General features: G+C 42.3%; 1 protein-coding gene across 2 annotated transcripts in view; it reads right to left on the reverse strand.

Moving 5' to 3' along the window:
• Positions 1-370: 370 nt before the first annotated feature.
• Positions 371-12,375, reverse strand: part of wwc1 (WW and C2 domain containing 1) — a 95,795-nt gene continuing 83,790 nt past the window's right edge. For both annotated transcript variants that reach the window (XM_036008796.1, XM_036008797.1), the window contains exons 18-22: positions 10,635-10,805; positions 9,715-9,807; positions 5,048-5,278; positions 2,758-2,876; positions 371-933 (exon numbers count right to left, since the gene is read on the reverse strand). In XM_036008796.1, the coding sequence (XP_035864689.1) occupies positions 867-933; positions 2,758-2,876; positions 5,048-5,278; positions 9,715-9,807; positions 10,635-10,805 (681 nt within the window). In that variant the 3' untranslated portion in view covers positions 371-866. The remainder of the gene's footprint in view (positions 934-2,757; positions 2,877-5,047; positions 5,279-9,714; positions 9,808-10,634; positions 10,806-12,375) is intronic.

Genomic DNA, 12,375 nt, shown 5'->3' on the forward strand with positions numbered 1-12,375 from the left:
GAGAATCGTTGTTTGTAAAGCAGACACGCCGCTCCAGTTTCTCCTTTTTCGCGCTCGCTGTGTCGTGTAGCGAAAAGACGCCGGCGCTCAGACAGAAGGCGCGCTGATGATGCTTATGTACGTACAACCATCTGTGCTGTCAATATTGTCCACGTCAGACGAGCTTCAGGTGTGCTCATGTTTGTCTGCGTACAAAATGCTCTAAAAAAAACAAAAAAACAACAACAATATATTGTCAATATTAAATATCTCTTCGGTTTGGATATTTATGTTTCTTTTGTCGTCAGCTTAAGTTGCTTATTTTGCTTAAGTACCATTGTTTGATATCGTTTTGTGCTATCAATATACATACATACATATATATTTTTTTATTTTTGTCCAAATGTTTAATTTTTAGTACAAAAGTCTTTGTATGCACATGTGCAGCTGTGTGACTTTGTGCTGGAATGATTTTTCTTTTTTAACACCTAATAAAGCCTATAAACAGCCGGTTAGTAACAGAAACACAAGGCGATAAACACAGTGGAAGAGAGAGAGAGAGAGAGAGAGAGAGAGAGAGAGAGAGAGAGAGAGAGTAGAATAACAAAAAGGAAAAGGAGAGAAAAAATAAAACTATCAGTGCTATCACTAATTAACAAACAAAGACTATCCACATTAGAAATGCTGAGCTCTTTAAAAATGTGTTTTTCTTCACGGTTTCGAGTGTTTTATTAACTAAAACATATTATAGTGTTCTTGTTTTTTTAAATTCTTCATAACACCGCCAAACGGTTGCTTCATTTGTATGGGAACAGCAGGTTAAGACTCGGAGGGAGGGAGGGAGGGAGGGAGGGGGGGGAAAGGGGGGATACTTCTGAAACGCTCCTCTACACGTCGTCAGCCGGCAGGTCGGGGATGCTGGTCTTTGCTCGTGTGAAGAACGCCATCTTCTCTCTGAAATCACACAGGAAACAGTTAGAGCCGGAACACGGCCAGATTCTTCAGCTTACGCTGAGTGCGAGGCCGAAGCCGACGTGTACATTTTATGCGTCTTTTGTTTTTCTGGGTCCAAATTTAAAATGGAAACTGTTTTTTTGGGGCCGTCTTTTTTTCCGACACTTTTGTTGATTTTCCCCTGACCTTTCTGTCGTATTTTTCTGCCCTTTTTTTTGTTTTTGGGGCATTTTCTGAAGATTTTGTTTTGTCACTTTTTTAACATTCTTCAAATGTTATAAAATTGAATAAAACACCCAAATTCAATGAGAGTAGTGAACCGATCATTTATTTTACTTGTGCGTGGTTGTAAGGAACCATCCACATTATTATTTTTTTGGCAATTTGGTTGGAAGAAAACCCAAATGTTCTGATATAGAAACTTTTTGAAAATGGGTCAAATTTGACCCGAAGACAACAGGAGGGTTAAGAGCCTGGAAACATCAACATTTTTAGGTTTTTGTAGGAAATATTATCTCAAAAAAGTTGCGGATTGAAATAGAAATATCATATCGAGAGCCTCAAAGAGGATCAGTGATTTATCCTTCTTTTTCAGTTCATTCCTGATGTCAAACTTGATGACATTTTTGTTTTTTTGGGCTTTTCCACCTTTCATTTTTTTTTGACAGGACAGCTAGATGAGAAAGCGGAGAGAGAGAGAAGGGGAAGCCATGCAGGAAATGGTCACAGACAAGACCCCTCCCCTCTCTCTTTCTCCCCTTTCATGTCTGAGTTGTCCGGAAATGCCTATAAAAATAATCTTTAAAAAAAACAAGTCATTTAATGAAATGTTTATTCATTCTTAATATCAGGGTTTTTCCTGCATAGAGGAATGTTTGGCCTTTGCTGTACGCGGACCGATCATGATTACTGTGCGTAGTCACCCCCCCAAAGGTTCTTTCTGAGTCAGGAAAAGCCCTGAATACTATCCATTTGGTCTTTATTTCACGGTTTCTCTAGTGTGTTTCTGTCTGCTCTGCATGTATGATATTCAATTCAATTTCAATTCAATTTTATTTATAGTGTCAAATCATAACAGGAATTATCTCAGGACACTTTACAGATAAAGTAGGTCTAGACCACACTCTATAATTTACAAGGACCCAACAATTCCAGTGATATGTATTCTATGTCTGTCTGTCCTGGAAGAGGGATCCCTGCTCTGTTTCTAAAGAGGTCAAAACACTTAGTAGTAGTTGGACAACTTTATTGGATGACCAGCATGTTGTTCTACTACAGGTGTTGTTAGAGTTTGGACCCCCCCCCCTTCCATGCACCTTGGAAGTATGTGTATGTAAGTTGAGCCAGAAAGCCCCCTCTGCTCTTGAAGTTTTTTTGCTTTTTGTGTGGCTTGCCTCCTTATCCAAATTAAGGAGTCTAAAAAATATTAGTATCGTGTTTTACAGATTGTGAAACAACCTCTGAAACAAATTTGTGATTTGACTTTTCTTTCCAGGTCCTTCACATTGTTTCGGAGCTCCAAAGTGGTTTATAGTAATGTTTTCCTCCACTTGCCGTGGAGACCATAATGTATGTACTAAATATGTGATATAAAAAGATGTGGGATCCATTCTTGTACCTTAATAATGTATTCTTGTACTGTATTGTTTTGTAATATGTTACTGGCCAGGAGGCCGCAGATGCAAATTAGCTATGCAGCTAATTCTGGTGCAGCATGTGTGCTGTGCGTGGCTGCTGTTAAATAAACTAATAAACTAAACGGAGTCTCATCATTCAGAACTCTGTTCAGCTCGGACTGAAATCGGGGGTTGTTGTTTCTCCCACCTGAAGGTCTGGACCTTGGGGACCTCTTTGCAGCTCTGGCCCCTGATCTTGTGGACGCCCTTGGCTGCGGCCCTCATCATCTTCTCCACCCGCTTCTCCTGCAGCTGCTCCTCGTGAGTCTGAACAGGACGGAGAGCACAGGAGGTGTTCAGTTCGCTGGAAAAATCAGAAGATACTGAACTCTGCTCTAAAGAAGTGTGTCTTCTAGAGCAGTGTTTCTCAAATGGGGGTACTTTGGAGGGCTGCAGGGGGTACGTGAGATTCTTTGCAAAATGTTTTTCAGTTACAAGTCTGTTGTACTAGACCATTGTTCCTCTTCATATAGACTTAATATCGCTTTTTTCAAAGTTTTTGCCACTTTCTTTCTAAGTTTGTCACTTTTTAAAAAACATTTGTTGTCACTTTTGTTGATCTAGTGTTGCATTACTTCCTTCTTTCTACTATGTTTTTTTTTTAAGTTTATGTTATTATTATTGACCTATTCTTCCTTCCTTCTTTCTACCGTCTTTTTCCAAGGTCTTGTAGTTTCAAAAAAAAATGTGTCGCCTTTTTCCATCAGCATTTAAATGTTTTTCATTTACAAGGCTGTTGTTTAGTAAATCTATCGCTGACATCGCTGTATTGTTCCTCTTTATATAGACTTTTTTTTTTCTACTAAAAATGATTCACGCTGGTCGGGGGGTACTTGGCTTAAAAACACAATTGAAAGGGGGAACATTATTGAAGAGTTTGAGAATCCCGGCTCTAGAAGACTAATGCCAGATTTATGCTTCTGCGTTAAATCAACGCCGTAGCTACGTACGTTAGAGCTTAGATCGGCCCAAAAAATCAAGCCCGACCCTACCCGAGCCCGAGCACGTTGCGTCCGAGCCCGGCCCGGCCCGACACATTAACTGTAATTATGACCCGATTTAAACCAGACACTTTTTTAATACGTGGGCCGTTATAACTGACGTTCTCAACTACAATTCAGAGTTGTTTGAACTACAGAAATCTGTTTAGAATAATACAACAAGGACGAAGCCGTTAAACTGCGCTGTTAGTTTAGAATGGAACGGATCGCAAATGGATCTGAATGAAGAAACGTAAAAAAAAAAAAAAAGAAACAATGATGAACAACATATTGTTGTCACTGCCCACGACTTGTTTAAACTGCTTCCATACCTCCGACTTTCCTCCACACTTGCTCAAAGTTAATTCTCCTGTTTCTTTTTTTCTTTACATCTTCAAGCTCCCGGTGTGATGCGTGCGAGAGGAGGAGACTCCGCGCATGAAGTGCTGCATTTTGTAACTGCAGCCTAACTTTTGTACACATTTGTTACTTTTATATAGCCTATATATACTGTATATTTATAATATTTCTGATTATGGCATAGCTTTCTCCCCACCCAAATAGGATAATAAGGTAATGGATAAAAAAAAAAAAAAGATTGCTTGATCAAGGACCCTTGATCAAGCAATCTTTTTGGATGTGGCGGAAAATAACGGCCCGAGCCCGACCCGAGAATCTAAACTCTAACGTACCTAGGTACGTGGAGACACAGACCCTACGCCGTAGCCTGATGTGCACCTGTCGCAAAATGTAACTATACGTAGCGGCGACGCCGTTGCTTGGTAGTCTTGTTCCCGAATGCTCTGCGTGGAGCCTCCGCAGAAGCATAAATCAGCCTTAATGTCTTATTTATGGTTGTGCGTTAAATCTACGCCGTATGTACAGTACGTAGGAACGTGTAGATATGGACCCTACGCCGTAGCCTTACTCGCACCTACACGACGAATTTAACTACACAACGCGGCAACGCAGACCGCAACAACTGTGATTTGTCCGCTCGGCCGTTGCATTTCCCCCAACTCATTTCCGGACTCTCCTTCTCCATAAACAACATGAAATCAAGGAGAGGGTTAACTTTTCCTGCTACAGATTTCCGACCGTGGTCAGAAAGCACAGGGGAGACACTTGGTTTCTCCGTCTCCACAATCGGAGTCGGTACTCGCTACGAAGCTAATCCCCGTCACTCTCTCGCTTGCTCTACCACACCCTCCCCACCCCCGCACACATGCCGGCCCTGCTATTCTCTTAAAGAGATACGCTAGAAGGACGCAGACACACCAGCGCACAAGTATAAATATTCACAACGCCGTAGGTTTCTTACGTAGGCTACGGCGTAGGCTCTGCGTAGAGCACCCGGCAGAATCATAAATCGCGCTTAAAGCGTGTGATAAAAACCCTTGAGCACACCTGGATGCACCGGTTTAACGGACCTGAACTAATTCTACGATGGCCATTCACCTGTATCTCGGCCTGCTTGAGGAGAAGGCGGAAGCGTTCGTCTTCTTGGACCCAAGCCGGCAGCTCTCTCTGGCCCTGCTGCCTGGCGTTCTCCAGCTGCGTCTTCAGCTCCCGCAGAACCCGCAGCTCCTGCGCCAGCCGGGACTGCCGCGTCCGAGACACCTGCAGGTCCATCTCCAGGTCCAGGGACGTCCGGAGAAGACTGTCCAGACCTTTAACCTGCACCGGAGGCTGAAGGGAGGACAGGGAGGGATACAGTTAAACACAAACAATGTCATATCTGCCGCTAGGTAGGGCTGGGTACCGAATCTGATACTTTTTTAGTAGCGATAGCTCTGGCTGATTATCAGGCCGTTTTTTTGGCAGTTTGCAGATTATCTGTATCGCCGTTTTATTTGCCTGATAACTGATAAAGTTAATGAATTAAAAAGTGGTCTACTTTGTCTTGGCTACAGCTCTGTGTGTGTCCCTCTGTTCTGGTTACTGGCTATTATGTTGAAAGTTTCTCATTTATTAAATAACTGCTTAAAGCATTTCAACTAAGTTTTGTGTTGGAGTTTGTAACATTCCAAAATCTTAATTTTGACTTACAGATTTTCATTTTCCCTGTAAATGCATAATGGTTCCAAAAAACGGTTTCATTAACTACTAAATAATCGGTATCGCCTTGAAAAAACAGTATCGGTCGATCCCTAGTTTTTAGGCACCGATCGAATCGGCTCTACGGAGTATCGAAAATGCCTCGTCATTCAATACCCAATTTCAATACCTGAGGAGTTAATCTCATCAGCGTCTGGGAGCCAATGAGCACGCAGTATGCTTCTACCAAGATCTAATAATGTCTGTGATTGGCGGTCTAACATTACACGTTGTAGAGACACGCAGGAAAAACTCAACGTTACACACAGAGACGGGGCTCACGTCGTAGGAGCTGAAAAATAACTACAAAGATCTGTGCCGTAACGTGTAATGTTGTCATTTGTTTTTGTTTTATAAAATTGGTATCGGAAAGAACAAGATGCAAGTTCTCCAATAAATTTAGCTGCTTTCGTGTGCGCTTCACTGGCTCTCAGTAAAAAGCATCTCACCAACAATCCAATAGTGTGTGCCACACTCAAAATATGGTCCCAGTTCAGGTTGCATTTTAAGCACAGAACTAGTCTGCCAGCCTGCCCAGTTACAGCACACCCTTCCTTCCCACCATCTATGTTTGATCCAGTGTTTCAGACATGGTCTAAAAGGGGTCTGGCTTGTGTTACGGATTTCTTTCCTAATTTAATATAAACTTTTATTACCTTCCAGCAAATGGTACAGCATTACTCAATTCCACAGTCACATTTCTAGCCTTTACTACTACTAGCCTTTTCATCTCTGCTGGCTAGGCGACTCATCCTTTTGCACTGGAAATCAGCTAACCCACCGTCATTTCGACGCTGGGTGACCAATGTTATGGCACATCTTAAATTAGAAAGAATGAGATGCTCCCTTGGGGGCTCAGATAAGAAATTTAAAAAAAGTGTGGCAGCCCTTTTTAGAACATATAGAAAATAATTTCAGACCTAGCATATAAATGTATATCTATGTCCTGCATGACATGTCAAGACTATGTCTTTTTTTTCTTCTTTTTTTTTTATTGTATATTATAATATTGCTTGGAAACCTGTGCAAAAACCCAATAAAGATAATTTCAATAATAAATTGGTATCGGGAAAGGTGTGGTTTAGGAACCGGTATGGAAGTATCGGTACCGGTGTGTTGAATATTTCTGAACGATACCCAGCCCTACAGCTAGGGGTCTCTGCAAAGAATCCATCCCTGATGCATGAGACTCCTCTTCCCTAATAGCATTTCTTTCCAACTCACCACGGTTAACCAGCAGTGACGGATGCCAAATATTTTGAGAGCATTGCCATTTTATCCATAACAACATGAAGCCAGCGATAGATCAAATGTCTGCATGAGTCACCTGAGTGTACGAAAACTACTTGAATTATTTGCAAAAATCTGTCACCAACATGTGATGTGTGTTTGCGGATTTCCCTTTGCTGTTGAGCCCCAGGAGGGACACTGAGATGCTGCTGCCTGCCTCTAAATGAATAGAGCCTGGCAAATGTCAGAGCTGCATTAAACATTCAGACGGTTATTAAATATTAAGAGTCACTTCACCGGGAGAATCGTCGGGCTCAAAAAAATACAAATTAGGCTCTCCGTCCCTCTGCCTCCCTCTCTCTGGAGAAAGGAGGCGACAGTTAATGTGGTCAGTAAACCTGCAGGTTCGACTTCACTGTTGAACTGTCGACTCGAGAAGCAGGGAGATGACAGCAGAGACACTGCAGATAATGGAGGGGGAGACTGTTAACACAGACAAACTGCTGGAGTTACACTGCTGCAGTAGCCATGTTTCCATCCACTTGTCAATCGAATTATCTGAAGTTCTCTTAAAGTGCTCATATTATGCTCATTTTCAGGTTCATAGTTGTATTTAGAGGTTATATCAGAATGAGTTTACATGGTTTAATTTTCACCATATTTTTGTTGTACTGCACATTGCTGCAGCTCCTCTTTTCACCCTGTGTGTTGAGCTCTCTGTTTTAGCTACAGAGTGAGACCTCTCACTTCTGTTCCATCTTTGTTGGGAGTCGCACATGTGCAGTAGCTAGGTAAGGACTACTAGCCAGTCAGAAGCAGAGTATGAGGGCGTGCCATGCTAGCAGCTGGGCGAGCATTATAACGTGCGTTACAAAGTGACCACGTTTGTCTCTGAAGTAAAGGCTGGACTACAATAGAGCTGTTTGGAGCAGTTTGTGAACAGTGTTTTCTGTTGGAGATGGTAAGTCCCTTTGGGGTGGACTTTGGGCTTTTTCACTTTGTAAACCTATAACATGCACAAAAAAGATATATAACACAATAAAGGAAAGGGAAAAAGCCAAAAAGCATAATATGAGCACTTTAAAACATTCATGCGAATAAAGCCAGTGAGGGTGTGTTTGAATCACCTTCTATCCAGGAGTGGGCTTCTGAGATGGATAGGATGATAGGATGATAGGGTGATAGGGTGATAGGGTGATAGGGTGATAGGGTGATAGGGTGCCGGCGCTTGAAAAAGAAAAGTCATATAAACGTTTTGCCAGATTGAATATCTATACTAGAAAATGGGGAAAGTACCTGAACTTTTCTGGAGGGCTCCTCGGAAGGGGGGATGTGTTCATGTTGTGAGTTGTATGTTTTGTATTTTATAAAAAAAAAAAAAAAAAAAAAAAAGAAAAATGAAAAACATTGTTAATCCCAAAAAGCTACGATTGGTTAGTGGTGTAGTGTCTGTCAATGGCAAGAATTTATGACATCATTATTGCCTAATCTGACGCAGCGACCATCTCAAAACACAAAAATATTCGTAGTCTGTAGGGGTGTTGAAGTTAATCATTGCATCGATGCAACGCGATGCTGACCATAATCCATAATCCATAATTGCCTAATAATGTTACTTTTTGATTTTCCGGTGGCTGCTTTTTCAGTTTTTGCCTTTTGTCTGCTGTGTTCAGACTCCACTACATTCAGGAAGTGTCTTTTTTTAAGAGAAAATACAATAAAAAGGGGAGTTCATATACATCTGACTGCTTGAATCTGTTGATGAAAAGCATGTGTAGCAATATATAATAATATTGAGGAGGTGACACATCGTGATATCGAATCGATTCGAATCGTTGACAGGATAATCGTAATCAAATCAAATCAGAGTGAGACCGGTGAAGATTCCCAACCCTAGTAGTCATATCGACCACGTTCTACTTCCGGGATTGCTTCCACCGGAGGTTACTCTTTTCGGCCGGATGTCCGTTACCTTCCTCTTCTTTTGTGTTGGCGTTCTAACCTCCGGTGGATTTGTGAGGACTATGGTTAACTGCTCCTCAGATCTCTGCAGGGTAAATCCAGACAGCTAGCTAGACTATCTGTCCAATCTGAGTTTTCTGTCGCACGACTAAAACAACTTTTGAACGTACACGTTCCACCAAAACAAGTTCCTTCTCGAGGCTATTTTGCAGCGGCACCATGGCTCCGTCCGGTACTTAGCACCGCCCATGATCGATTGTGATTGGTTTAAAGAAACGCCATAAGGGGCAAAGAGCCTGGGACACCGGGGATTTGGGATTACTTTATGGTCCACCTGACTTCTGACTTCTAACTAATAGCCTTATTGTGAGATTGTAACCGGATTTTTTATGCCATATTTATTTAATTTACTGATATTTTGTTTGATTGTTTTATTTAACAATCCACTGTACTTTTTGTCTGCTCAGCTTGTAAATTTTTAATTTTTCACATTCCCTGTGACCAGGATAACTTATGCTTTGACTGAAATGTTATTTCACTTTCTGACCTTCTTGTCTTATTTGTCTTCTGTAAGCTGTACCATATGAGCTGTTATTTGTCATATTTGCAAATAAAAATTTTAATTACAAAAAAAAGAAAAAAATGCCAATAAACCAGAACACGTTTTTCTCCCATCCCGGAATGCTGCGTGGATGAGCCAGACCCTCCTTTACAGCGCTGTGGAGGAAGGTCTGGCAATGCGAGATTACACCCCTAGCAGTCTGACGTATAAACTGCTCTACATTGTTTTTCCTTCAGCGATCAGAGGGAGACAGGAGTGAGGAAGTTGTTTCTACCTTCTTCATGCGCATGCTGCGTCTCTCGGAGGCGTTCCTTACAAATGGAGACTTCTTGGAGAGGGTGGAGCTGTCGCTGTCACTGCGGTTGATCTAGAAAGACAGAAACAGCAGAGAGTGGGAAAAAAAATGTCATGTCAAATTTACCTTTTTAAGGTATTTGCATAAAACCGATCCCCATGTGTTACATATCAAAATGTTCAAAACAAACTCGGTTTTCTGTTTAGTGACGCCCCATTTTTTCTAGAGCAATGTGTATAGAGATAATTTGGTGCTAAAGCTCAAATCTCTTTTGAAAACAAACCTGAACTTATGTGTTGTACGAATTGGTTGGGTGCTTGGAATGAGTTTACCAAAGTCTTAGCTTCACAAAGTTCTGTAATATATGATTAAAGGTGCTCTAAGCGATGTCACGTGGTTTTTAGGCTACAACATTTTTTGTCACCTACAGCAAACATCTCCTCACTATCTGCTAGCTGCCTGTCCCCTGAACACACTGTAAAATAACTCGGTCTCTGTAGACAGCCCAGGCTCCACAAACGGCAACAAAAACAAACTGCACCAACCTGCACCACCAAACATAACAAACAGCATTCCAGCCAATAACTGACAAGAAGGATTTGGGGGTGGGGGTTGGCGGGGGTTAGTGCACGGAAGCACGGAAGGGAGCGGGAGGGGATGAGGAGGAGGGAGGGGCGAGCTAGCCTCCGTTTTGTTTGACAATACTTCGAACGTCAACAAGAAGGGCCGTCACCCAACATCGCTTAGAGCACCTTTAAAAGAGTTTTTTTTTTTTAAATGCCTGAAATGAAATTTTTGTAATATCACTTTTTGAGTAGAAATTTTGTCAAACATGGTTTGCGTGCGTCTTTCGACCTCAGAGGGTTACGGTCTGTGTTTCTCTGTTCAGTCGGAGTTACCCTGCAGATGTACTGGCTCTGAGGTCCCGGGGAGAAGGTCTTGGAGCGGATGATGGTGTTCCCCCTCATGAAGGGGTTCTGCTGGTGGACGTCCGGGCGGCGTTCCTTGGGTCGGACCACGGAGCAGTGGTAGGACGGCAACAAGTTGTCCATGCTCGTCTCCTTGTTCACCTGGACAAAGAGTACATGGCGGTAGTAACGAGACGTAGACACATCAGCAGAGCAGAGCCTAAAAAACTATTTGTGTAACTATATTTTGGGAGCTTTTCTAAATTTCTGGTAAAATTTTCTCTCCGTTTCACGTCATTGCTGCTGCATCGAAATGCGTTTAATTCTGATTTCCTAGTTATCCAGTAAAGAAGAAATATCTGCCACAATCCAACACAACAAGTACTGTACATCCTAAACTTTTCTTTTGGGGGGCTTGATTTTTTTCTTTCAGATCAACAATCAATGGAAATACTCTTGACGCAGGTCCAGAGGGACTGAAAATGTTAGTTTTCTTAAAGGAATGGTGATGCTGGAGCAGTATAAGGATGCACACTCTGGGAGACATTCATGGTCCTAAGGGCCTACAAACATTCTAATACATGCGGAAACACTATTTCTTCATCTTACTTATCTATTTTATTGTGTTCTTTGTTCAATTGTATTCTGTTATGTGTTTTTTTAAATTGTTTTCTCATGTACAGTAGTTGCTAGTGTTATATACATGTACATTTGTGAACATACTTTATTAGCGGTCCATCAATGCGCGGCGTTTGCGGAGGAGGGTCTGGCTAGTTCAGACCCTCAGCATTCTGGGATGGTAGAGAAACGTGCTCTAGGTTATTGGCATTTCTTTAAACCAATCACAATCGTCTTGGGCGGTGCTTAGCGCCAGACGGAGCAACGATGCCGCTGCAAAACAGCCTTGGGGAAGAACTTGTTTTGGTGGAACATGGCAACGTTCAAAAGTTGTACAGAAAACTCAGATTGGACAGATAGTCTAGCTAGCTGTCTGGATTTATCCTGCAGAGATCTGAGGAGCAGTTAACCGTAGTCCTCACAAATCCACCGGAGGTTAGAACGCCAACACAGAGGAAGCCAAAGGCAACGGATATCTGGCGGAATTTCCATCGGCAACAGAGCAATCCCGGAAGTGGAATGTCGAGGATATAGACTAGTCAATGTGTAATGTAATGTGTGGTAGCACACTGTCTGTTTGCCCTCTTGCCCTCTGGGAGGCGCTACAGGAGCGTCCGGACTAAAACCACCAGGTTTAAGAACAGCTTTTTCCCTACAGCTGTCTCCCTACTGAACTCTGCTCCCGACACCCCACACACATACCCACCAACCCTGCGCCGCGCCCCCCCCCTCCCGGACTGAACCAACTATACACACACCACAAATGCACTGTAAATCATTCCTCTTGCACTACTGTACATATTGCATAATCGTTGTGCATATTGTAAAACCCCTCCAATACTCACAATTTGCACCACTGTACATACTGTCTAGTTATTTATTCTGTATTACCATAGTCATAGCCTGTACATCGCTGTAGTAATATACACTCATATAGACACATATCTATATATTTATATATCATTTCATACCTTACACCAGTGGTGGAGTACTCGGGTCCTGGACTCTGACTCGAGTTTGAGTCCAGGACCCGAGTACTCCACCACTGGTGTAGTCAGAGTCCAGGACCCGAGTACTCCACCACTGGCTTGACTTGGACTCGCAGACTGATGAC

The sequence above is a fragment of the Sander lucioperca genome, chromosome 13, assembly GCF_008315115.2.
Source record: "Sander lucioperca isolate FBNREF2018 chromosome 13, SLUC_FBN_1.2, whole genome shotgun sequence".
NCBI lineage: Eukaryota > Metazoa > Chordata > Actinopteri > Perciformes > Percidae > Sander > Sander lucioperca.